The sequence below is a fragment of the Squalius cephalus genome, assembly GCF_949319135.1.
Source record: "Squalius cephalus genome assembly, chromosome: 19".
Taxonomy (NCBI): domain Eukaryota; kingdom Metazoa; phylum Chordata; class Actinopteri; order Cypriniformes; family Leuciscidae; genus Squalius; species Squalius cephalus.
This window is the reverse complement of record NC_137140.1, coordinates 23,470,566-23,497,980: the sequence shown is the minus strand read 5'-3', so window position 1 is coordinate 23,497,980 and position 27,415 is coordinate 23,470,566. Positions and strand designations below refer to the sequence as shown.

Genomic DNA, 27,415 nt, shown 5'->3' with positions numbered 1-27,415 from the left:
CTCCCTCTAGTGGCTGTCTGAACTGTGAACATGTTTAGTTTTAATAGTTTTATCATCTGGACACAAAACAAACAGTTTGACCTGACATTACTGTCAATTTAGGAAAACCCTCATTTACAAGTGCTGTCACATGGACTGTGGCATAAATCTATGGTTGGAATTATAAGAATGTTTGCCAATCAACTTTCAGAGCACCAAACATGAGTGGCGTCATGTAACATGTCAGTTTGAAAAGTTAATCAAGCTTTCAAAGACAATCATTCCTTTTGATCAAACATATTCCTTGAGTTTTCTTTTACAATCTGAGAATCAATACTTGATCCCACAACAACACAGGATAAAATTACTTATGATGAGTATATTTTCCAAACCCAAAACAGAACAAAAGAGGGAAACAGCAGTTCCATATTCCACAAAGTTTCATATTCCATCTTATTTGCTAGCAACAGATAAAATAAAAACAACATATATAAAAAACAAATCTATTCAATAAATGACAAATATTAAAATGATCAAATGACACTGAGAATCTAAATCCTTTTCTTCTTTGGTCAAGTGACTTTATATCTAGATCAAGTGAACAAGTCTCTATAATTATTTAGCTGATGAATTCCCCAGAAATATCTTGCTTGCTAAAAATTTGTTTATAATGCCAAATGAGTTTCATTAAGCTTTATTTTAATTTGCAATATAGTCTTGTGGCATCTGACGGCCAAAAATAACTCCTCTAACAGCTCCCTTCACATTTTCAGGGCATTCACAGATAAAGCTCAGTGGGACTGCTGGGGTATTTATTTTTAGAGGGTCTATCAGCATCCTTTGGATGTGGCTGTAGATTGACAGGACAAGTGTGGCCAGCAGGATGAAGGAAGGAGGTCCTGGATCTAGACCACGCACCCCCACCCCCTGACCCAGCATTCCAATAAAGAGAGATAGAGCTGTTCTTGCTTCCTCACGCCCCCTTTTTGCTCTCCCCACACTTCACATGCTCATGGCCATGTGTATCTGCGCTCACCTCTCAGGACTGACAGAAGCTCGGCTGGCAGTCTGGGCCACGGAGGAGGACTGAACATCCAGGGATGGGACGAGAGTCACGAGACTATTGATAGAAACCAAGAAACATTAAAAGAGACACAGGAACAACGTAAGAAAAATGGTTGCAGAGGAGGTAGTGGTGACCCTCTCAGGAGGTGCACCGTGGGGTTTCCGATTACAAGGAGGAGCTGAGCACCAGAATCCCCTCCAAGTGGCAAAGGTAAGGGGACAGTTCGATAGGCTATACCTGGTTTAGCTGAATCGTGTATCTCATTTAAATGAAGGGCCTATTAACCTGTTGAAAAAATACTGCACATAAGAAAAAGTAAAATCACATTGTCACGTTGAAAGATCATATATTTAATTTTTTATCAAAATGTATGTATATATGTAATTTAATATATAAATTTAATTGATCAATGTCTATGACATTTAGCCCTGGTCAGATTTTCTTTTAACTGTGCAGATATGTTTGTTCCAAATCTCACTGAGGAATATCTATAACACTTGATAAGCCTACAAGATTCAAGTATTATTGAGGACATTTTCTGATGAAAACTCATGTGAGTCATGCGGCCCATTCGCATGTGTGAGGATATGTTTGTCATATATCATGTATGAACTCGATTAGAACAATCTATTTGGGGCCCTTAAAATGAAATATATTTATAATAAAAACTTAAATGTAATTAAGATAGATATAGCACTGACATATGGGCAAACAAATAAGATAACACTATCACATCATATTGCAACTACATGCTAGAGAGCACTTATTTTATCTGTTGATAAATGCTGTTCATGAGCTATTTGGCTGTGCGCTGTAAGCATTCCTGGTCCATAGATAAACCTGCTAGGCTTCACAGTGCATCTCTTCACTCTTATCTAATTGACAGCTTTTGTTTGGCTTCCTCTGGAATCCAGATCTTTCAAAGAAGCATTCTCACACAGTTCTGTATAAATGAGGATGTTATTTCAGGACTGAGTAGAATTACAGCCACAGTGTCTACTTATAAGCACAGTATGCCCCATTTGTTAAGTGACAACTGTGTGCAATGCATTTTCCCTGATCTAAGGGCTATTTTGGATCGGTGAGTGGTGGCAGAGACTGTCTAGTCTACTCTTTACATGTTCCAAGGGAAAAGATATCCGTCACAGAGCGATGGCCCTGACTTTTTTATTTAGAGAAATATATTTTTGCTTGGAAATAAATGTCCGTCCAGCACCAGGGAGTTTCCCCTCGTCATTCATTTCAAGGTCACTTCTGCAGACTTTCATCTTGTTTCCATTTGCGGTGTGGCCTTTTTTTCCATGACCATCTCTACTTTTAATTGAGCTATTCTGATCCACCCGGATCTCTGATTGCTTCTTTTAATCCTGGCATCTAGAACGACCTTAGTGACACTTGCTCGGCTAGCAAAATCCTCTGGCAATGTTTTGAAAATGACTGAAGACTTACAGGGTGTCCTCATAGGAACTCATAATGTAAATGCAGTCATACTTCCAATGCTTTGCAATCCTTTATGGTACACATCCACTTCATTTACTATATTAGTACCAAGTCCACTTCTCATAAACATGCACTCATTGAGTTTTAAGCTGAAATGAGTGACAACTGACTCTTTACAATAGTTGAGCACTTTATTTAGGCTATGTAGGGAACATATGGTGAATTCATGACATGCCCTGGATCAGGTCTACCAAGAGTCAACAGCTGCTCTGGCACCAGCTGCACATGTTGTTCCCCCAACCTGCATTCACAGACCATTTGATCGGCAATAAAAAGAAGGTGAACGGGCCTGGCTTTCATCTATTGTCTTCCAATTACAAGTTTGTGTTACCAGTTTTCACAGAAAAGCTAAATTAACATTGTGTTTGTGGTTTTTAATGGTCATCATAGCACCATGCATTTATTTTTGTCCACAACTTGCAGATACAAAAAGCTGTTTTTAAAATTAGCCATTATATAAGACTAATAGTCTGAGCTGCTCCAAGCTGTTAAGCCCTTTAGGCCTTTGTAGGGGAAAATACATATATGCTTTAGGTTGGTGAAAACATATCTCCTCAACTCATCAAAACAGTTGTAAAGTGCCTTTAGAAGCAAGAGACAAAGACAGGAATGTTGCTGGCCTTTAGCTTGGTGCGTGTTGATGAAGTGAGTGTTAGAAAAGTGCTCTTATATTTGACAGATGACCTCAGGAAGGCCCTACACTCAAGGAGAGGGTATTTGAAGATGGGCAAACAGCCAGAACCGACGCCAAAGAACTAGCGCTGATGAAAACCGACTGTGTTGTCGGCTCGATCGCGTCGCCTGCGTCGGGGGAAGAAAGCTGCACTTGAACACACCGAGAGAATTACAGCCGACTTGTCAGTTAGAATGCGTGTTCTGTTAACTTAACTCCAAGTCCTCCAGAGTCGCGGCCAAAGCCGATTCGAAAGACTGTTCGCCAGCAGCAGCCGCCATTCTTTGTTTTCAAGTAGCAGAGAACTGTCGCAACTCTGTCGTCATTATGTTAAGCCCGCCCCGCCTACTCTATATACGATGTGATTGGCCTGACCCAATTTAGGTTTTTACAGTTCCGAAAGTCAACGGAGAGTTGCTAGACTACCCTGGCTGCAAAATAAATTTTGCTGCCGCTAGGGTGCGTCTAGATTTCTAGGCTAGTGTTCTGTGCCTGCGTGTAGGCTAAATGAGACAACTGTCTATTTCTGAAGATATAGCCTATTCATCTATATTTGTCATTCAAAAAGGGAAACCGACGCTGCAGATACACAAACCATAAACAAAGCAGTGCGTGTTTACCGTTTTGAATATCAATCCTGCTAAACACTTAATTTATTCCACTCCGCTCACGTTAATATTGAAATATTCGCCAAGTAACACTCAGGTAAGATGACTTAACATTAGAACAGCCTTCACTCTCAGAAAAAAAGGTACAAAAGCTGTCACTGGGACAGTACCCTTCAAAAGGGTTCTAATATGTACCATTTAGGTATATGTACATGTCTGGTACCAATATGTACCTTTGAGGGACTTAAATGCACTCTTTAGGTACAAAGCTAGGTGTACCTTTTGAAAAGGTACCGCCACAGTGACAGCTTTTGTAACTTTTATTTCTGAGAGTGTTCTATCTGTTCCGTTTTGACTTCATTGCTCGCTGTTTTGCTATTATTCCCGTGCACTGACTCGTTCACTAAGCTGAACAGCCAATCAGAGTTAACTCTCACCGACGGCCCGACGGCGATTCAACATGTCGAATCGGCCCCAAAAAAGACGATTTTTTTGTCGTAAAAAAAAAGACGAATTCTTAATACACAATTTGATAAACAACATTTCGGTAGCCTATATATATTTCACACTCACGTTTAAAAAAAGCGTCCAAAACAATCATAGCGGTCCGAACGAAAGGCCTGTAGGCTATATTATTCAATTTCCTCCATTTTGTCAAAAGCTTTGTCAGGATTTAAAGTTCAGTAAATGGAAATAACGATTCACATTCACTGATTTGTTAAAAAAGTCAGTAATGAAAAAAAATAAAAATAATTATTCATGGACATGGGTGTCATTTGCTCTCGTGTAATAGTCACTGCACTGTGCCAGCCTGAAGCGAGAACAGGCATGAAGTGTTCGCGATCATCAGAAAACTTTTCGGGAAAAGTTTCAATGAGAGTTCAGTCGGAACGAAACATTTTCAGAACGATTTTAGGTCTCCTTGTCACCAAGTCACCATTAATTCGCACACATAACAATTTATTTATACTTAAATATGCACAAATAATTAAATTAAATTATTAATTTCAAATCGATTGTCTGTCCACACAAAAGATTCACAATTTGAATAGTTATATTGAAAATCGATGCACTATACTATTGAACTTGGATTTACAATTATAGGAAACAATGGCTGTGTTTATGTGCTTTAGGGGTACCAAACCCATATATTTTGTTTAGAACTTAAACTTTTGAAGATAAATTTGACTTATATTAGATTAAATTGTAGTTTCTCAGGCAAAATATGATGTATTTTTAACCTGCTAACTTCACCATTAGCCTATGCTAATATGGCTAGCTAAACAATGACTGACAGGGTTGGGGTGGGTTGTAACACATCTTTAAAAAGTGTTACAACAATCCCCTTACATACAACCAAGTACAGTTTCTTTTTAATAATTTTACAGAATAACTAGACAGTGGAAACGAAAGACAGATAGCCTACAGGTGTGCTTGCCTGTGTTTAAAAAGAGGGAACTGACCTCAGACAATGAAAGCTTTTGTGGTGTTATCTGTATAGAGCCATTTGGCAACTCAAAGCCAAAGGAAGTTTGAGTAAAATGTGCCATATGCAATCTCTGGGCCCACCAGGCCTGCACTCAAAAACATTAATTTGTCACCATTGTGATTCTGAGAGTATTCACACTCTAATTTACACTCATGCTCACATACAGTCAAACATTAAGTGGATTTGAGCTGTGGTCAGTCAGAAAGATTGTTCTTTTGGATTGTTTCAATAAACCTGGTTTTGCATATTGATTGTGTGTCAGCTGTTTTTGTTTCTTTAGTCTAATTGTTACAACTTACCCCAGCGTGTGTTACAGTTACATCCTACCCCAGTAGTGTGGTAGATGTAACAAAGGCACATCATGTATTTGACATCAACTTATAAGAGCTGTGATATTCTTGCAGAGGTTTGAATGAGTGCCTTTAGTTTTGTAGTAAACAAATGTGGGTACTTTTTATAAAAGTTTGAGCACTTAAGCTAAAAAATGTTACAACCATACCCAGTGCGGTCTCCCTCAATACTTATTTATCTTCCTGAAACTCATCAACAGAATGTTTGTGCTGACTCTGTCTCCTCCTGCTGCTAAAGGTGAGGAAGCGCAGTAAGGCCTGCAGGGCTGGGCTCAGAGAGACTGATGAGCTGGTGTCAATCAATGATGTGTCCTGTGGAACACTATCTCATGCTGAGGCTATGAATCTGATTGATAGTGGCAGAGGAACCCTCCATCTGCGAATCAAAAGGTCGGTGTAAGATATGATTATCATGAGGAGTTGAGAGTCATACTATTGAATTTATATTCAAAATAATCACTTTGCTTTCCATTCAGGGCCCCAGCTGTGTATCAGTCAGTGGTGCTTCTGGGTCGGGCCCCCTCTCCCCGCATTGATAAGGAGTACCGGGCAGCCTTGAGGGCTCTGTCCCCTCCACTTACCTCTAAACCGCCCAGTGTCAACCGAGCATCGCTCATGTCCCCCAACGGCGGCCTAGAGTGGCTTACGTCCCCTCCTGACAGTGAGGCTTACTACGGCGAGACAGACAGCGACGCAGATGTGGTGGCACAAGAGAGGCAGCGTAGACAGAAACGACGAAGCCCCAGTAGCTCTCCTGCCAAGATCCCCGGCCAAGCCTCACCCCAAGAGGAGGAGACTTCAGAAATGAGTGGCTATGAGAGCGCCCAGGACGTCTGCATGTACCCTCAAACACAGAGCTGGCCTGTATCTGATCTAGAGGGAACGGGGACTCAGCAACAGCACGTAATGCCTGGGGTGGCACGCAGAGAGGTGGTCTACCAGCCCTCGCAGGCTGAATGGTCACAGCAGGCTGAAAATTCCTCTGAGAATTCAGACCAAAGTCCATCAGGAGCTGCTGAAGTGGACAGTGGCTTCCAGGAGCCTCCCACTGTCCCACCTCCACTTGTTTCTCCAGAGAGGGCAAAAGAGGCTCTCATGCTTGCATCTCACAGACAGATGGTACCCATGGTCGGTCCTGTGGACAACCCAGTGGATGAAGAACTCACTGTCACGTACGTGGACAAGGCCAAGCAAGCTAGTGAGTACCAGTCATCTTTTTTAAATAGCACACACACACACACACACACACACACACACATACACACACACACACACACACACTACTGTTCAAAAGTTTGGGGTCAGTAAGATTTATAAAATGTTTTTGAATTATGCTCACCAGGGCTGCATTTATTTAATATCAAATGCAATAAAACAGTAATATTGTGAAATTGTATTACATTTTAAAATAACTATTTTATATTTGTAATATATTTTAATTTATTCCTGTCATGGCAAAGCTGAATTTTCAGCAACCATTAGTCTTCATTGTCACAATGATCCTTTAGAAATCATTTCTCATTTTCAGTGTTACTTTTTCAATGTATCAATGATATCAGTGTTGCTTGATATTTTTGTGGAAACTGATTTTTTTCCAGCATTGCTAGATGAATAGAACGTTCAGAAGAAAAAACTGTATCATAATAAAAGCCTTTACGGTCACTTTTGATCAATTAAAGGCATCTTTGCTGAATAAAAGTATTAATTTATTTCGTAAACCCATTTTTTTTTTTTTACTTTTGAACTATAGTTTATGCTTGAATATCTTCATTTCATACACCATACATTTAATTGCTATTTTGTCCTAACACAATTTGACTTTTTTTATTCTGTTGCATTAACTAATTTCAATTACTGTATGTCAATTGAGGAGTCAGTACAACAAATTATTTTTGAGTGAATTTATATGGAGGATGAGCTCAGAATTATTTCTGTACTGTGTTAAATTTAACCTCTGGAAAATTCACTAGAGATAAATCCCATGTCAAGAAGGAATGTAAATCTGGACCTGGTGTGATGAAATGATATTTGATCAAATTAAGCCAGAATTCAGTTTCACATTTTTACTCCATATTGCAAGATATTTTGTGTGTGATGATACTTAATGTGGACAATTCATTTTCGGGAGAATGGGAGAGGTTTTTAAGTCAGTCTGAAAAAAGTTGATAGAGAGGGCATATTTGAGGATGAAATAATCTCTGGAAGTTTTGCAAACCCAAGTTGGGAATGTGAGTTGAACTGAGCACGACCCATAATTCGATTCACAATGACACAAATGACTCTTATGAGCCAGTTATGTTAATGGATCGATCAAAATAAATCAGTCTGAAGAAACATTCACTGAATGAACTTGCTGAATCAGTGAGAGCAGTTAAACTCACTTACTGTCCTGCACGTTATCATTACTTTCAGTTATGTTTGTCTTAAAATTAAGTGAGTTTTGTGTTCTTAAGGTTTGTGAAATTGTGTGAGATCAGTGGTTATGACAACTTTTAGTTAAGGATACACATTTGCTTCATTGATTGTCATACAACCTAATAACATGATATGGCTCAGTGGGAAATAATCATATCTTGTGATGTGGGATAAGTAATTGAGCTCATATACAAATGTCGGTGATGGGGGTTCCTCATGTCCCTCTGCTGAGGGTTTAAGAGGGCAGGGGAAGAGGGCTGGAGTCTATATTTGTCCCTTGACTCAGGCCTATAATACAAGCCTCTATTGCATGCTGGGAAAGGCATGTCCAGTTGTTGTCCAATGTCAAAGGTATTTCATTCTCTCCATTTAAATGGTTCAGTCTCTGCTAATAAAATGATTTTAAGATCTGGACTGTTTAAACAGAATATTCTACATCTTTAGTTTATTTTAGTCTTCCTTTTTAACAATATTCTTAAAGTACTAAGGACTTTGTCTAAATTAATGGGTATCAAACAATATTTTACAGCATATAAATTAGTATGGTTCGGGCCAAATCTAGATTTACACTGATTGATAAAAGTTAAAGCTGATTAATCATCAAGGGTTAAATTAGTGGTTCTCAAACTTTTTGACTCCATGGCCACCCTATGTCAATATTTGATACTGAATCCTTTCTATTATCTTTACATATAGAGACATATGTATGTTATATTTACTATTATAATAATGTTAATATAAATACATTTAAATAATTGTATGACCTTTTGGGGAGTCTCTGGAAGTTTGTCAAGGCCCATAGGCTCTGGCCCCTGGCTGAGATCTGGACTGGTTCAGTAGCTATTTTTCTTTACTTTTTTTTTTTTTTTTTTTTTTAGATTTGATGTATTTCTACTGAAGCCAAGTGCTGATTTTTACTAAGTATCATATGACTTGAGTCACTATTCAGTTATTTGAAAGCTCATCTCTCTCAAAGGTTAAAAATCTGACCTTAAATATGAGATGCATACACCGGTGTCAGTGATGTGGTTAATGATGGGATGAGGATTAGGAGTCTGTTTTTCTCAATTCTTCTTATAGTAAGATAAACACATATTGGAAACTTCATTGGAGTCAAACAATATACAGTATCTTGTGTCTGTAACTGATGGGGTGCTAATTCCCCTTTCTAAAACCTTTGGGAAGGGTTTCTCCTCAGCTAATGGCACCCCGCCGACAGTCTGAAGGTCACTTTGCTTTCCAAGACTGATGGGACATTTTTAGGATTGTGTAGCCTAAATAAACATGTTTTGGTGTTTAATTCTGTATCTCTATTGAGAATTCCAAACTAGAATTCATGTTTGTGAATTCTCTTGTGTGTATGTCTCTGAGGCTAGAGACATTAATGCAGTGAGGATAAGGGTTCATGACAGCTGCTCTTCTCTGTCACTGTTAGTGGTGAATACAGAATAAGCCAGGGCATTCAGACAGCCTTGGTAAGAAGAGAAGATGAAGCGTGCACACACCTGTTATTGTGACAGCATGGTGGGAGGTCAAAAGAGAGTGGTATAAAATATTGTGGATGTGCCAATCAGAGAAATATCCTTGTCTCTTAGAATAGATAGTGAACAAAGATTAAATAGCATTTGTGGAGGAACTGGTTCTTCTTTTCTTTTTCAATGTACTGTAAGTGTCATAACTGTAGCTCATAATTGTTAAAATCTAAAGTAACTGCAAAAGCACGAGATATTACAGAAATTGATTGTTCAATCAAAACTGTTCAATGGTGATTAAAAAGGTTGACCTTTTTATCTTTACATTTTACAATAAGTCAAATGTTGCCTCAACACTTAAGAGTTTCAAACACATCTGATCGGCGGTACTTGTTTCTGAGTCAAAGTAGGTTTAGAGTCATTGATTTAGTAGGGTTAAGTCATTGTGGTATGGTTGGAGATGTCATCATGACCCCATGACGCTCAGCTTAAGCAGGTCTATCCAGAGAGAGACCGAAGTGTGCCCAAACAGGTGGGAAATGTCCGTTAGCTCTCTTCACTGACCAAAATAGCTTGAATGACATAATGGGGTTTCTCTGGGCCTTTGACAGGGTCTTGTGGTTAGACAAAAGGTCTTTAAAAGGCCTGACCTCAGACTACGGACTGGTTGATTTTGCACCAATGTGGGCCGAGCTCCCATTGCTGGCTGTGCTCCACTGGTGTGTTTGTGTGTGTCCTGCCAGTAAGGCTGGCTTAAGAACATAGTTTTTACACTGAACAACATGAGGAGCTTCACATTGCCTGGAGAGGTTGAACACAAAGGACACATCTATGCAGGTAAAGACCTCAGGGCTTCTGTAGAGCTTTAGAGAGATGGAGCTTGGTTTCTGTTTAAATGATCCGAAATTGGGGATAAAATGATCACTAATGAGAAAGGTGAGACAAGGTGATAGAAAGGTATTATTTACAGTGTCTTGGATTTACTGAGATCAGTTTTGGCTTTTGTGTTTTTGTTAAGTTTGTTTTACTTGTATTGATTTATTGAAAACTGAAACGCTTAAAAAAGCTTAGATATGTCAACCATTTCTCATTAAGCACAGTTGTACAATAGCAGGTATATATAATGGTTAAACTTTTTGTGTTGAATGGTCATTTGTAATGTCTAGATGATCAAAAGTCTCTACAAATAATTACTGTATAATTAAAAACACATTTATGTCTTTATTTGGACCTTATAAATGAGAATATTTTGAATTTAATATGGCATAATTATTCCAACATTGAAGATGATTTGAGGCCCTCCATATTAGAACGAGAATATATTAGCAAAAAGAATATCCCATAGACATATCAGATTCCTTTACCCTGTCTTTGAATATAGATCCTGGATCCCAAAGGGTTACTTGCTCAAGCTGTTAGAATCTTATGGGCTATTTGTAGAGAAGGATGAGCTCAGTAATTTACCATGAGCATTTTGGTGCCAGACATTTCAGCATCTAACCCACTGCATTATAATGTCTATAATATCAGAGCTATTCTGACTCAACTGTGTTCCAATTTATTACAATGCCAGTTTGATTTATGAAAATTGTGACTTTATGTTTGATGACTTTATATGTGACTTTATGTTTGATGTTGCCTATTAATCACCAAAGGTACTGTTATATAAAAGTCATAAGATACCCTATAGACCAGACAAGGCATGCTAACAAATATACAAAATATACAAATGATACTGTTGGTTCAAGTAAAGAAATTTAAAGTATTTATTGCTGATTGATATACACACTATCTTTCTCTCCTTAGAGCTACACAGAGGTGAGAGTTCACAAGATAAGCAGGTGAAGGAGGCCCGATCCAAGTGCCGCACCATTGCGTCACTCTTGACAGATGCTCCTAACCCTCATTCTAAAGGTGTGCTTATGTTCAAAAAGCGACGGCAGCGCGCCAAGAAGTATACTCTCACATGCTTTGGCAGTGTAGACGGAGAAAGCAACAGTAACACAGAGGGAGAAACTGAAGACGAAAGCCTGTTTCCTGGGAGTGAATCTGAGATTGATGAGGATGGTTTTTCTGCTGCACCAGACCCTACCTGGGATAGCGGTTACCTGGACGTTCTAGACAGGAGAACTTCAGCGTGTATTGTGTCTGACAGAGAAGCAGAGATAAGCCCGGGCCTAAACGCCACTTCAGGAAAAGGAGCCCAGCTTTTTGAACAACAGAGGAAAAGAGCAGAAAAACATATGTCAAACCTGGTTACACCCACTGCCTTCTCCATGCCACAGCATCAGGGAGACTCAACCCTAACGTATACCCCAGTTACTCCAGTCACACCCCTATTCTCTCATAGTACCAGTATGGTGAACGGGGAACCTTTGGTGGTGAGCAGGACAAGTGTTGTGTTGTCATCTCCAGTCCAGACACCCATGCAATCAATGGCAGGAGTATTACCAGAGCAAGCAGACTCTTCAGCTGCCAACTCAGTGCACAACAGAACTGCCAGGCCATTTGCCCCTGGCTGTGTGAGCCATCGAGCAGCAACTGCTCCAGTAGTCTTCAGGCCCTGCTCTGCCAAAAAGGCTGGATCACTGGCTCAAGCTGTGTCTGTGGCAACTATGCCAGCTCCCTTCTCTCCTGCTGGCTCGGAGGGGAAGAAAGCCATCTCTATGACATCACTATATATCCCTGCCAGACCGGCCACCTACAATGGTCCTTCCTCTGTTCTCTCTCCATCCTCAGTCATTTCAAGTCCATTTTCTCCTCCCCCTTCAAACGCTCCACTCTACTCCCCAACTTATTCCAGCACCTCTGCCCCTTTTTCTCCAACATCTTCTCATGTAACATCTTTGAGATCACCTTCTGGTATATCTCAGCCATACTCTCCATCCCAAACACAGGCAATGCCTCTCAGTCCTCCGTACCACAAGGTTTCTGCTCAATATCAGCCACCTCCACTGGTTCACGTGCCAGCACAGCCTTTCTCACCCCCTTCCACAAATGTCCCAGGTATTCCCAATGCCCCTGCCCCTGCCCCAGCCCCTGCCCATGCCTATGCTCCTGCAGCACCAAATGTGCAATCTTCCCCAGCCCACAAAGTCTCCTTTAACCCATACATCTCTGTGGCATCCACTACATCGGAAGCACCAAATGCACCAGTTGCCCAGCAGTATCCTCTCTTCTCCAACTCCACAGATGGGATGACTTCTCGAGAGCAGCGGGTCTCAGTCCCCGTTGGTCGCACTGGCATCCTGCAGGAGGCTTGTCGTCGTGGCACCAAGAAACCAATGTTCAATGCTCAAGAGGAGAAGAAGGCTCCATCTTATAACCCTGAACTACTGTCTCTAGTGCAGAACTTGGATGACAGGTCCCGTTCGGGTGTAGAGGCTGGGTTTGAGTCTGGCCCTGAGGAGGATTTCCTCAACCTGGGTGCAGAGGCTTGTAACTTCATGCAGGCACAGAGATACAAGATGCCACCACCAGTGGCTCCTAAACCAGCTCATTCAGCTCCTGAGATGCCCCAGATGCAAGGTAAAGGTGCGGAGCTGTTTGCACGCAGACAAAGTCGCATGGACCGATATGTGGTGGATAAACAGCCCAAATCTCCAGCGGAGCCTCGTGATCCGTCACCCTCACCCTCCCTCCCAGGTCACTGGAAATACTCTCCAAACATCCGAGCCCCACCACCCATTAATTATAACCCACTGCTGTCACCTTCTTGCCCTCCAGTAGCCCAGCGTGGTACAAAGGCTAATGATGCTACTAAAGTTGGGGTTAAAAAAGTGCCTGGCCAGCACAAACAGGGTATAAAGGCTCTAGACTTTGTGAGCAGGCAGCCATACCAGCTCAACTCCTCTTTGTTCAGTTATGGAGGTGGAGTCCTTCAAAACACTGCCAATTATCAGCAGCAGCAGAATGGTGTTGGTATGACAGGTAATTTCCTTAACCCACCGAAGCAGGTCCCTGTTAAAGCAAGCCGTGTGTATGAAATCAAACGTTTCTCCACGCCTACTCCCATGTCTGCACCAACATCCCTGACCCCTACTGTAATCGCCCCTCGCTCTGCCACAACTCTCGGTGAGCCAATGTGGCGCAGTGATGTCACTTCCCCACCTCCCATTTCTCCACGACCTGCTGCCCCATTCTCGCCACCTCCTCCTGCCCCGACAACAGCCCTGCCTGCTCTCCCCAAATTCACTGCCCCCGTGCCCAATTCAGTGCCCATCCCACAACTCACTCCTGGGCAAGACACCCAATTCCAGGCAGCCAAGCAGTTTAAGAGCGCCCCTGAGCTGAGTCCCCTGTCTGCTGGTGTGCGATTCTCAGGGTCCGGGAGTAGCCAGAACCTACGGGTACCCAGACCACGCTTCAGTACATCGAGCATGGGTCTGCAACCAAACGTGTGGAGGCCTGGCTCAATGCTTTACTGAGAATCCACTGTGACACTAATTATCACCCTGGGCAAGAGCACTTGAGTGCTTGAGCTCTGTTCTGCTAAATGAATCGTTCGACATCAGTAATATAACAAAAAAAGTCAGTCAGAGATGTATTTTTTTGCATGTTCACAATTGTAGTATTCCAGTCACTCCAGACAAGTACACCATTATTTTTAAAATAGAGTATGCAGCAACTTCTAGCATCATAGATGTCTACATCTGTATATGTACTGAATTATTCAGTTTTTTCAGAATGTTGAGATATTTATGTACTGTGCACATTTGATCCATGTTTCTACTTCAGTTTGCATCTAATTTATTTTACAACAAATGAACATGTTTAACCCATAGAAAAAAACCGCACAGACACTATTTGTGAAAGCAACTAAATAAAATAATGGCATTAATATCTAATAATGATAAATTTTGACATTATGTACAAGGGGCCACAAGGATGGAATGATGAAGGATAATTAAACAATATATGACAGAATCCTATTGTAACAGAAGTTAATGGACCTCAGAGTCATTGAAGATTTGTGTACAAGTGTTATAGAATGTTCTAAGACATGTATTTTCTCGAGTTGTATCAGAGTCTTAGTGAAAGAAATACACAAAGAATGTGACAGACTTGCAATGAAAAAGATGAAAATTCCTCAAGTGGAGAGATGGTACAAATCACCCCATTGCGCTTGCTCTTGAATTGGTATCTCATCTGGCCTCTGCCATGCCCTTTCCTTCTGATGTTATCCATCCTTTATCTCTCTAAACATCTCTTGAGGTTGGACTGCAGGCCTGTGTTTGTGTAGACTCTAGAGCAGGTGTCACCAACCCTGCTCCTGGAGGGCTACTGTCCTGCAGACTTTAGGTCCAACCCTGTTCCAACACACCTGCCTGTAATTATCAAGCAACCCTGAACAGCTTGATTAGCTGGTCCAGGTGTGTTTGATTGGGGTTGGAGCTGAAATCTGCAGGACTGTAGCCCTCCAGGAGCAGGGTTGGTGACACCTGCTCTAGAGTATTGCACAAAGCCTTTGCTTCTTGTTTGTTGAGGATCAGTATAATGCTTGATGCATGTGCTCATTTCTTCATAATGCTGCATAGGCCATGGTTTTGACTGAGCATTTACAAAAGCATGTGAACTCCCCTATGGGGAATTGTGCTGGGGCTTTTTCATATGACAGCTGAACAAAGTACACTATGACAAATTCTGCAAGCGCTGATTTATCTTTATAACATATTATGTGAATGTGACATTGACCACTTTCCCTGGTGCTTGCTCTTATTGTGAATGATGCTTTTTCCAAACAGGTATGACATCCATTTCAATCACTTGTGTGAGCTGTTTAACCGCATTTATGAAATTGCACATGCCTAGTTGAACTTTGCTTGCTTCGCTTTTTTATCAGAAAAGACCCAATGGCCTTGGTGTAATGGAACAACATCGAATGGTGGGTACCATTTCTCTACTAAGGTTAAGAGGGTTGATTGGATGTAAAGCTATAGTGTGCCTTGTGTCATTTAAGTATAAAGGTGATGACAGAATGGAGGTATGCAAATGGGAGGTATGAAGCAAGATATAACATTTGAAAGCTAGAATAGAGAGGAAACTGCCTTTTTGATTTTCTGGGCCATTAGATAAAGTTATACACTCAAATATTAATTTTCCTGCACTAATAAGATTGTCATAATGTATGTCATGCTTCTACACAACATTTTTAAAGCTTTAATTTAGTAAATGTATTATTTTGTGTTAAATATTATGAAAACGTAATTATATTAAATCAATTACATTTAGTGCTTTGGGTAATTTGAAGTTTATAGTGGAATTACGTACAATGCAAATGTTGAATGAGAGAAAATGGAAAGTTTAATGGACTTATGGATTCTTGGGCTCTAGGACTGGGAATACGAGAACGACTTTGTACTGTCTGAGTTACTATTGAGCAATGAAAATAAATGTAGAAATATAAGTGGCGGATGTGGTTTTTTATTCTATTTTCTCTAATGTTGTGTTGATTTCATAGCTCTCAAATAGATTAACCTACAGATATAAATATAAAGATCATGCCAACTGCTTTATAGTGTTTCACAATAAATGTTTTTAATTGGAATCTTACAACGCGGTCTGTTGTGCTGAAGGTCATGAAAGGACATGCAGTTATCCTAAAAACCCCTGAGGGGCGCTGTTGCACGAGGTTTAAAATAAGTTCCCTCAGTCACTGAATCCAAGGTACGGCAGTGCTAGTTACAAAACACTTGCCATTGAGTGCAGGCATATTTTATAATGTAGAAATATGTTTAAAACATTATGTCATATAACCTATAGTCTATGTATCATGTAAAATTAATCACAAGCCCATATTCAAGAGGTAACTAAACTGCATGCAGTATGCTAACCTTTAGTGTTGTGACGAAGAACCGTAAACAGTTATAACTAAGCTTTGGCTCTGTAATCTTACCTCCTCTCATAAGGTGAACTGCCTTCTGACCCCTCTGGTCTATGCCCCGCGATCATATGTCACAAGATATCAGGTGCTAACTTTAGCCACAGGTCTGTGTTTCTGTCATCATGAGCCACATTCTTACTTTCACACTTCAGCCAGCACCTCAGGTGCTCCTCACTTAGGGCCCTATTTTAACGATCTAAATAAGCGCATGGTCTAAAGCGCACGACGCAAGTACACTCGCGCAAAAAATAGACCAGACGCCGAAACTGGCGCTTCACGGCGCGGGCTCCGCGTCTGGTGTGAACGACACCATAGGTTAACATGGGCGCCGAAAGGAAGCGGCCTCCGTTCCGCGCCGCTTCCGCGTCCGGTGTGAACCAGGCCTTAGGGCGTGTCCGAATCCACTTTTGCTAGTTTAACGCTATGTTTTAACGACGGGAAAAATGGTCGGCGCGCCTGGCGCATGGCCTTGTTTATACTTTAGCCTGGCTCCGTAGCGCGAGTATCCGCTGACTGCGCGCGCACCTCCCCAAACGGTTGAGTCGAGTAATTGTCCTCTAAAGTAAACCATCAGGAATCAGCGGTGAGAAGAAGAAAGCTACACACGTTACAATGTTTATTTTAGGACACCACCAATACCACACTACAAAAAGAATAGTGTAAAACCCAGTAAACCCTGAGATTATTAGTCGTGACAATAAAACAAAATATATGGATTTGAGAATGTGTATAATATAACTAAATTAACGATCTCTTACTTATTTTCTAATTTCACTAAACATTTCATTAAGTTTCGCGAACATTTTTATTAAACATGGAACTTTATGTTCATTAAAAATACTTTTTATGCTATTGTATGCCTTTTTTTTTTTTCTTTTTTTTTTTAAATGTAAGCAACTAATTTAGACATGCAAACTGGGTGCCGGTGTGGTGAGAAGTTCGAGCTCGGCCAGATTCGGCTCGAAGTCGTTCATCTTCGGATGCGGAGCCGCGTGGGCGCTGCCAAGCGAAATGGGGTTTTGTGCACCCAACGCGCACGACCGCCCACACCGCAATGACGTCATTTTTGCTGCGCACACCACCTTAAACCTAGCTTCAAATGGTTGTCCCTATTCTCTTAATGAGTAATGGTGTTTTGGGGCTTTACATGCAATTAACCGATCAGAGTCTCATCTCCCATAAATGTCAGTTGCCATGGCGGATTCGCTATGACGGAATTTGATATTGGAAAGACCGAACGCATCTCCAGAGCGCAAACGGATCAAACCATCTAGGCCTACGGGACAAGCCGGATTCCACCATATCTTTATGTGGGGTGAATTCAGGTTGATTGGGACACTTTTTCCCAGTCATCTCAATTGCAAAAAGTGTCCTAATCAACCTGAATTCAAATAGTAATCTTTTACATATAATCCTTTTATTTTTTATATTTGGCATGCTTGTGTGCTGCTGCGCGTCCCTGTGTGTTTAATAAGCAGAGTGTAGGCCTACGCGCGTTGTCATATAGGCGCACATTGCTAACGCGCTCTTTAAATAACAAATAGCCTAATAATAATAATAAAGATTTTTAAATAACACAATAAAAAAATATTGTGCCATTGACCTTAGACCAGGATTCAGTCTATTTCAGTTGCCTCAAAATAGCAACGCGCCATCAATGCGCCTGGACATGTAAACAACGTGGTGCAGTATGTGAAAATGATAGCTGCACTTGCAAAAAACACTTGTGTTGCGGCTGGCGCTGCATTGCGCCTGGTGTATGATAGGGCCCAATGTCTGTCCTGTCTTAAAGCTACACTGTGTAACTTTTTTAGTTGATTCTTAGCAAAAAACACTTAGTTCTTTCAAAAATATATGTGCTCATTAATGTATATTTACTTCTTTCAAGTAATAAAGTATTCTCTTAAGTTTATAATCTGCCATTGAAAGTACATACGGGTGAGGGGTTCGAATGCCGGTCGCCATGTTGCCCCTCCATCTTGAAACTACATTAGCCAAAGAGGGACATACCTGTAAATTCAAGCTTCGCCTTTTGCGTTTTTCACTCAGTGACACCGTGACGAATGCGAGGGGGAGATTACTCGCGAGCTCGCGACTGCCGGCAGATTTGAAAGAGTGTGATGTGTGTGTGCGTGCGTGCGTGCGTACTCACACTTGAAAGAGAGAATTAAAACGTCAATGCGACAGACAAATCAGCAAGACCATAGTCAATATTGGAGTAACTTTTCCCAGATGGAAAGAGCTCATGAGGAGAAAAGATTTTAAAACGGACGCCGAGGTTGCCTGCTTTCTTCTCGACAGGTAATTCAGCTTGTTGTAATTCATTTGTGTAAATTCGAAGTTTTATATTTGCTTGTCTAACCATAGCATGGTTGTGCATAACGCCAGAACGACCTCTAGTATAACTTCATCCTCGCGTCAATGGTGAAAAAGTATTGTTTACCTTGTAACATAAATCTGTGCTGCATAAAAAATCATTTTTTTACAGTCTATGGCTGCGACGGATCACAGGTGATGAATAGTTTTAAAGGCGCAATTTTTTAAGCTATATAAAAAAAAGGACACTGTAAATTTTAGTTATTTTTAATTGCTTTTACTTTGTACACATTGTAACGTTAGCCTAATCTGATTATGCTGGAATAGCCGATTCCAAGGGTGACGTTTACCTCCTTATCTGTCCTGTAGTTTTATTCATTTTAGACGTATTGTTTATTATTGTCATGGACGAAGTCGATAACTGGAAGCCATGTTAATCTTGGAATAATACGGCCACCGTAGGAGTTAAAACGCCCTCGGAATTGAGAGGAACAGAAACAAATATTCACTGGGTAGTCATATACAATTTCACCGCTAGATGGGGGTAAAAATCACACAGTGTAGCTTTAAGGCCAACTATACATCCTGCTTTAGCGTGGTTAAAAAGAAAACACATTAAGATGCATTTCTTGATCTTGAGGTTTGTGATATGTTGCACCTAAGTTAAGTAGCTAAGTTCTGTTGACATGTTCTTCTTTGAAAGAGGTCTGGTTTTCTGTTTAAGACTGGAAATCTCACTGTGTGCCTTATGAAAGTTTACTGTCCATACTTTAAACTGGTGAAGTGCAAACTGTAATCTTGACTCCTTTTCAGAAGCAATATGTCTTCATTATGGAGGTCTGTCAACTGCTTCTCAAAGTAAGTACTACGAAAAAGACTGATTAAGATCATATTATTCATGGCTGGATACACAATATACACAATAAATTATTACAATAAATATACAAAATGGTACTGGTAAAGTAAATATTGTTGATAAGAGTAAACAATAGCTAAAATGCTGCAAATTTACTGAAATATTGTAATCAGAAAATGGAAAAATAGCAAATGCACAATGTAGAACTTTTGTGTTTAGTGAATTGTTTTGAATTTAGAATTTTGTGAAAGTCAAAGCTAGAAATGTGATCCCACCCATTCAATATTCAGCTCAATATTAGCAATACACAGAAAGTTCCAAATATTTACTGTAAGAAATACAGAGGGTAAGTGACCAAAGTAAGTGACTGAAATAAGAAGTGGGACATAATCTTTTTACAGATCCTCGCTGAAAACATCTTGCTCTTCATTGCTCTATATTTAGACCTAAAAGTATCTGCAAGAAAAGTATCTCCTCACCATCAGCTCTGTCCCTGTGCTGAACTAAACCCCCTCCCCACTCCCCAAAGATCTCCTGTCCCAAACACTGCTATAGGATTTCACTCTCCCTGGGATGTAGAAGAGAGCAGTAGTTGGTGGAATCCTAGCCAACCCTAAGGAACTGGATTAACCGTAAAACAGCCCTCCTGGGAACCTTTGATTCAAACTGTGATTTGATTTGTTTTCTGAAACATTGAATCGTTGGTCTCAGGTAAGAGGAATCATTGTGATGTTTGATTGATTGCAACGGGGGGAACTGCAGGTGATAAAATGTTATAATGAGCTCATAATGTACTGAGGGGGTTAGAGTATGCCGAGATGATTTATTATTGTTTGCAAATGGTAAAAATATATGTTGTTCTTTGATAGATCTGCCTCCTGCTGCATTTCATAACTCAAATAGATCTAATAAACACTGACATAGCACTGAATCTTCTTCACATATGCATATATGTACACAAATGATAAATTAATTATACATGAAAATAAATAACACTCCAACACTCGCATTTAAATATATATGTTATTGTTAATGATTTAACTGTGTGGTCCTTACTGAATCATTATTATTATTATTAGTTCAAATGCAGAAATGTTTCTCACGGCTCCTCAGAAATGTGTTTAATAAGGCATTCAGACTACTCAGACTTACCATTGCAATGCTTCAGTTGGACATTTGAGGAATTTGCTGACCAGTTACCCATGGTGGATTTATTTAGTGTGCTAAAACAAAAATACCCCTCTTTGCAACAAGAGACTGGTGTCGGTTATGGAATTTAAAGTTTTACCAATTGACCGTAACTTAAATATACTTTATAGTTATATGTTGTGAATATTAGTGCACTTTAAATATTAATGCAAACAGTCATCAAGAACAGAAAGCCCTTACAAATACAAAACTGTTACTGTTAATGTCACAAGATTTACTTAATGCATGTTAAAGACAGATTGGGATTGTTTGAAAATGTAAGAATTAATATTCCTCCTGACCACATAATATATAATATATATAAAATCATTTATGTTTGTTTGTAGGGTAAATAATATAGTTATTTTTATGGGTATGTTATTTTATTTTGAAGTGAAGAGAGCATCAATAAGCCCCTCAGAATTTGGGCCCTTTGTGGCATGTTGTTGCTGATGTTTTTATTATTTAGTTTAATAATAATTATAATTCACTGAGCTATGAGCGTTCATAATTCCAGCTTGGTTTATGCTTTTGTTTTATCAATTTATTTCCTATAATATTATTTTGGGGGATGCATGATCATGCTAAACTCATACCAAAATACATTACAGTTTATCAGAAAATGCACATGGCATATTTTCTCACCCCCCCCAGATTGCAGTGATGCCTGTCTCTGGAACACCTGCTCCAAGCAACAAGAGGAAGAACCCTTCGAAAATCATCACAGATTTCTCAAACATCTCACAATATGGTCAGTGGTGTTTCTTTGTGTCACATATACATATGTAGGAGAAATACACAGACCTTAATTCTGGTTGATCACTCACTTGTGATATCCTGATGACCGGATGAGTGTTGTAAATGTCACACTTAATTAACAAACGCCCTCACTGGTGTCCTGTGTCAACATGAAGAGCCAGAGCCAGAAATGCCAAACAACCCACAGGCTCTCTGTAAATTTCTCACGGTGTAAATCCCCACTGAGAACACTTAATTTATTGGTACTGTATGTGTAGAGCCTCAAAAGGAGAGATCCCTTGGCATAAGCACACAGCTACATAGTATTGCAACCATCTTTAATGAGGGGCAACTAAGAATAGTCAGTTTGAATTGTTTTTTAATGCATCAATAGATTCAGTGAAATGTCACATTTGAACTAGAACAGCATGTTATAATGTTCCTGTTTTTTCTGGAGTCATGGGCTATCAATTCCCACAGTTTGATGAGCTGTTGCGATGCAATTACTCTTCCCTGCTTTGACCAAAAAAATGCCTCCATCATTCTGTAAAGACCAGTGTAATGAGCGGTTAGCCTATGCAGTGTGTAGCTGGCCAATTATTCCTAAATCTCAAAGGCATTATCAAACTGTGTGACTTCACAGCTCTCCTCTAATGAGCGGTGTTATTAGGTGCTTTGCGTTTGTGTGCCTGTGTGTGAAGGCTGTTTAGTGTACTAGATTCTCTCACTTCATCTGCTTGGCAATGTGCTCATAATGGGCAGTTTGTTTACAGGACAACATTCTTGTGGCTAGCGTTTCAGAGCCAAATAAATCAACAGCAAAATTACTGCCAAAAAGAAGAGCTGTTCGGCAGAGATTTCAAGCCGCTTAACTTCAAATTATTTAACTTCAGTCTGTTTCAGCAGATTGTCATGCATACGCACATTGGGACAAATATTGTATGTGTGATTCATGCTCTGTTAAAACTGTTTATACAAACACTTTTATACAAACAAATTTGATTTTTTATTGTTTGTATCACTTAGCTTGTCCGTGTTTGCACGTTCTGGACAGACTGTGTATTTATTGTCGGTGGATTTGCACTCTTTTTGAAAGGTACATTGATATGCTTATAGGTGGCGACAAGTTTTCTGAGTCATTGAATCATTCATCCAACGATTCATTCAAAATACGGATTTATTCAGGAATGAAATATGTGACTCCCTGCATCTAAATATGCTATAGTTCCCTACTATATAATTGAAAACAGTACGTGAAAAGTGCAGTATTTCTAAAGTCATAAGCTGCATTCATATATGCATACTTCCCTAAAATAGTAATAATAAGAGTAAAGGGAAAGGGTTACACTTTATTTTAAGGTGTCACTGTTACAGTGTAATTATACATTTAAGTACTGAGTAATATTAATTAACTGCATGTACTTACTACATGTTTGGTTTGGTTTAGGGTTAGTTGCATATAATTGTGCATAATTTACTGTTATTAAGTACATGTAACATAATAACAAAGACACTGTAAAATAAAGTGTTACCAGGAAAAGTACACAGGATCACATAATACTTCCGGCTAAATTCTGAAGTGCGCATTCAATCCATCCTAGGAGATTATGGGAGAGGAGTTGTGAATAGCTGTGAAGGGATGCAAGGGATGAAGGGATGCATATTTACATGGCGGAATTTGCAAGCGGAAAGACTGAATGCTTCTCTAGCGAGGAAACGGATCTGCTCGTGCACGAGGTTAAAGCAGACCATCTACGGGACAAGCTGGATTCCACCATATCTTTATGTACACAATAATAATTGTGTAATAAATAATAAACATTGTAATCTTTTTATTTTTAATATTCGGCATGTTTGTGTGCTGCTCCGCATCCCTGTGTGTGTAATAAGCAGAGTGTACGCGCGTTGTGCACCCACCTATAGGCGCATATTACTAATGCGTCCTTTAAATAAAAAAATAAAAAAACTGGGACGGCGCAGTCTATTTCAGTTGCCTCAACACACCTCGTTTTAAGACCAGCACGCCCATGAGCACACAAATGGGCGCAAATGCATTTGCTATTTAAACAACGTGGTGCAGGACGTGAAAATGATAACTGCTTCAGGCTGAAACTTGCAAAAAACACTTGCATTGCGCTGGGTGTATGATAGGGCCCACAGTCTTTAAGAGTCATTGAATTACTCATTCAATCAATTTGTTTGTCAAAAAACACTGATTAATTCAGGAACGAAACAGCATTTTTGTGTGGCGATCACGTTATTGTTATTGCCATCGGATGTGGCTTGACTCCAGGTTTAATGGCTGATAATAAAGTTAAGAAAGAATATAATAAAACCTAAATAGTGCAGGGCTTCTGTCCATTATGGAGAGGGCTTCTGTCCATAATGTTTCCATCTACATATAGTAGTCATTCTAACGATTTAAAAGGGGCATTGTGTTAATTCTGACTAAATTTACCTTTTTCCTTCCCCACTTCACTGATCTTGACCAGACCAGCAAGATGAGAGTGCTGAAGCCAGTGAACTGGACTTGGGGACCAAAATCAAGGCCCCTAGAGATGTGATGTTGGAGGAGCTGTCTCTCATGAAGAACAAGGGCTCCAAAATGTTCAAGATGAGACAGAAAAGGGTGGAGAAGTTCATCGTCAGTGACGAGAACCTGGTCAGCAAAACAGGCATGAGAAAAGCAATAGCTTTGATAGGAAATAGAGGTTTATTGTGTGATAGAATCTGGATCACAAAATAAACCCTAAAAATCAAGATCAAGGGGTCTTCTATAAACATGAAGGAACTTGTTTTGCGAAAATAACATCATAATGCATGACTGCTTATCATGTAAACAAATGAAGTATTAAGAAATTATGTGAGAAGAAAGAGACCACAATGTAATTAAATTCACATTTACACATATCGCTCTTTAAGTTAATGAAACTTTAAATGTACAGTATACTGCATAGCAGGATGATCTTCTTTTTGTTCCTCATGCCTTTGTAGATAAACCTCCAGAACCTGGTTCCTTCTCTGGAATGTGAGATGACCGCTCCACCTGAACCATCTCCCAAACCACCTCAAGGTAAATCTCACCTTGTTACATTATTTATTTTTAAACAGCAAACATGTAAGTCCATGGAGTTCATTTTTAGATTTTTGTTTTTCTGTTCTTCTTATGGCAGAGGAAGTAAATGCTGGGGCAGAGAAGGAAAAGAGACGCGAGTATGTTAATACATACGTATCACCATGGGAACATGCTATGAAAGATGATGAGGAACTTAAAAAAACCATGAGGTGGAAAATGCCAGGGCCTCAAGTTCACAAGGATCTTCCCAAGTACAAGAGTTTCAATAGGTACTAGGATATTTTATCATTTATAAAAATAATTCTACACAGACGCCATACCTTTTGATAGTTGTTATTCAACTGATCCATCTACATGTTGTTCTTGCCCACAAGAATGGCTCTGCCCTTTGGAGGATTTGACAAGGCCTCTCATCTTGTCACCTTTGAAGCCCCTGAAATCAAGGCAACCAACGAGGAGCCGCAGCCAGTGCCTGAGTTTAACCTTTGCGGTCGGCCTTCTTTCAACCGCACTCCGATCGGCTGGACATGCAATGAGGAGCACAGCCACATCTACACGGAGCTGGACAACATCCCCTTTGATGGAGAGACTGACGACCTCTAAGAAACCTGCTCATCTTATGTGAACACAGACGTGTATATACACAGCAACATACATGCTTTAACGAAAAAGCCAAATACAGATTCGTACAGAGATACACAGACCAGCAAACAGGGACCTTCTGCACTCACATCCAAAAACAACTGATTCGTATTTGCATGAGAAAGGAATGATCTTTGCCTTTTCTCCCATTGTTTTGTGTGCTGTTTACAATGGAAACACATCATTGCATGTTGTGATTGGCTGGTTCATAGTTGGCAGACACATTATGCATTATGCTTGACTGCAATGATCTATGATAGACATATAAAGTAGCCTACCTAAAATGATCTAGCATTAAAATAAACTTTTGTCCCTAAACAGAATATGGTCTGATTTCTTATATAAAGAAGCAATCTGTCAGTGTACTGTATTAATAATGTTTTTGATCTTTGTTTAGCAGCTGCACCTCCTGTTCAATTATATCAAATTACTTCAAAAATAGATAAAACAATAAAGCAATACATAAACAATTAATTATCTAAAAAAATACATGCATAAAACCAATCAAAGCATGAGCTAGTGGCTAATTTAAAACTGATTAGGTATTTATGCTGACCCTTGAAAATGTTTTTTTTTCCTTCTTTTGGTCTTTCTTTCTCATTTTCTATTGTATTTAACATTTAGAATCAATTTAGAATTTTTTTTAACTGTTTTTCAATTTGTAGTAGAAAAAATATTTATAATTATCAACTTATTTTAAGTAAATTTTCAGCCCTGTCCCACATTTTAAATGCAACATCTACATGTTTTTAATAACACTTAGAATATATTTGTCTCTAAAGAAGTGATGATGGCTCCTATTAACTTGTCAGCATAATTCAATTCACATTTATTTGTATAGTGCTTTTCACAATACACCTCGCTTCAAAGCAGCTTTAGAAAATGCATGAGTCCACATTACAATTTAGAGTGATTTCAGAAATGTACATATACAAATCACAGTTAGCTAAAAAATGTACTAATTTAAACAATGTAATAATTTAAGGCAGAAAAAAATGAATGGAAACTTTTTTGTTAACAAATGATTATATACAGTAAAATTGTAGCATTAGTGCATGTTGATTCAGAGTTTACGTCATCTGAAGTCCTCGCAGGAGTTGGTGGCGTCTCTTCACAGATGTTGAAGCATCTGAAGTCTTCATAAGAGCCTGGATTCAGGCTGAAGCTGACATACTCTCTAGTTACCTGAGGATGGGCATCCCGAGATAAAACAGAGAAGCAAATAGAAAATAATTAGCGTAGCTGCTGTTCATAACATTAAGCAAGGATAATCATGTGCATTTGATCTGATAAGGTTATGAGATGCATTATATTAATGCTTGGCTAAAGAGATTCGTCTTTAATCTAGATTTAAACTGAGGCCCGAACGTTATCAGGAAGGCTATTCCAGAGTTTAGGAGCCAAATGTGAAAACGCTGTCCCTCCTTTAGTGGACTTATAAAGCCCAGAGTTTTGTGACCTTAAGATCATAATGTATTGTAAGCCGATAGAAGATAAGTTAAATACACAGGAGCTAAACCATTTAGGACCTTATATTATAGGTCAGTAGCAATACTTTGTAATTGATATGGAACTTAATAGGTAACCAGTGTAGAGATGATACAATTGGTGTTATATGAACATATTTTCTTGGCCTAGAACTAGCAGCTGCATTTTGGACTAATTGTAGCTTGTTTATTGAGGATGAAGGACAACCAGCTAGTAATGCATTACAGTAATCTAGAGGTCATGAATGCAAGAACTAACTTTTCTGCATCAGAAACATGTCATGTTCTGTAGCTTAGCAATGTTTCTGAGGTGGAAGAAGGCTGTTTTTCTTGTAATATATGAAATATGATTTGCGAAAGACAAATTGCTGTCTAATATAACACCCAGGTATTTAACTGTAGAGGATGAAGTAACAGTACATGCAAATGCAAATTGTACTCTAAGAGATTCTGTGTACAGGTTTCTATCAACCTGTAGCTAACAACCCTGTTATCCATTATTGTTTGAATTTACATTTATTGTATTTGATGTAATAAAACAGAATATATAATGTTTAATATGTCCTTCTGAAGTGGACAAATAGCATGTCCTGACAGTTAAGCACTTTCTTTCACTGATAGCCTACTTTGTTGAAAATGCTAGGAATGCACCTAATATTAGTCCTACTTATACTCAG

General features: G+C 39.4%; 2 protein-coding genes across 5 annotated transcripts; both read left to right on the top strand.

Annotated features, from left to right (window-relative positions):
- The first annotated feature begins 1,025 nt into the window (after positions 1 to 1,025).
- On the top strand, positions 1,026 to 15,983 carry synpo2lb (synaptopodin 2-like b). 4 transcript variants are annotated; one of them, XR_013819152.1, is made up of 5 exons: positions 1,026 to 1,255; positions 5,904 to 6,055; positions 6,142 to 6,863; positions 11,359 to 14,806; positions 14,982 to 15,983. XR_013819152.1 is itself a non-coding variant. In XM_079851003.1 (4 exons), the coding sequence occupies exons 1-4, from the start codon at positions 1,154 to 1,156 to the stop codon at positions 13,977 to 13,979; spliced, it is 3,597 nt and encodes a 1,198-aa protein (XP_079707129.1). In that variant the 5' UTR covers positions 1,026 to 1,153; the 3' UTR covers positions 13,980 to 15,983. The 4 variants fall into 4 exon arrangements, 1 of the variants encoding a protein (XP_079707129.1); XR_013819153.1 differs by having other exon boundaries at positions 1,035 to 1,255; positions 11,359 to 14,766; XR_013819154.1 differs by having other exon boundaries at positions 1,092 to 1,255; positions 15,003 to 15,983.
- A 3,586-nt stretch (positions 15,984 to 19,569) lies between these two features.
- Positions 19,570 to 25,574, top strand: myoz1b (myozenin 1b). Its single transcript, XM_079851000.1, has 7 exons — positions 19,570 to 19,609; positions 20,009 to 20,318; positions 21,450 to 21,546; positions 24,026 to 24,195; positions 24,528 to 24,606; positions 24,707 to 24,878; positions 24,984 to 25,574. Exons 3-7 carry the CDS (start codon positions 21,459 to 21,461, stop codon positions 25,210 to 25,212), a joined length of 738 nt encoding a protein of 245 aa, XP_079707126.1. The 5' UTR covers positions 19,570 to 19,609; positions 20,009 to 20,318; positions 21,450 to 21,458; the 3' UTR covers positions 25,213 to 25,574.
- The last annotated feature ends 1,841 nt before the right edge of the window (positions 25,575 to 27,415 follow it).

Bases quoted from the DNA above. Each gene is read 5' to 3' on its own strand.
- synpo2lb (XM_079851003.1), top strand. From the start codon at position 1,154: ATGGTTGCAGAGGAGGTAGTGGTGACCCTCTCAGGAGGTGCACCGTGG. The intron at 1,256-5,903 runs GTAAGGGGACAG...CTGCTGCTAAAG, and splicing joins ATCCCCTCCAAGTGGCAAAG to GTGAGGAAGCGCAGTAAGGC. The intron at 6,056-6,141 runs GTCGGTGTAAGA...CTTTCCATTCAG, and splicing joins CTCCATCTGCGAATCAAAAG to GGCCCCAGCTGTGTATCAGT.
- myoz1b (XM_079851000.1), top strand. From the start codon at position 21,459: ATGCCTGTCTCTGGAACACCTGCTCCAAGCAACAAGAGGAAGAACCCT. The intron at 24,196-24,527 runs GTCAGCAAAACA...ATGCCTTTGTAG, and splicing joins TCGTCAGTGACGAGAACCTG to ATAAACCTCCAGAACCTGGT. The intron at 24,607-24,706 runs GTAAATCTCACC...TTCTTATGGCAG, and splicing joins ATCTCCCAAACCACCTCAAG to AGGAAGTAAATGCTGGGGCA.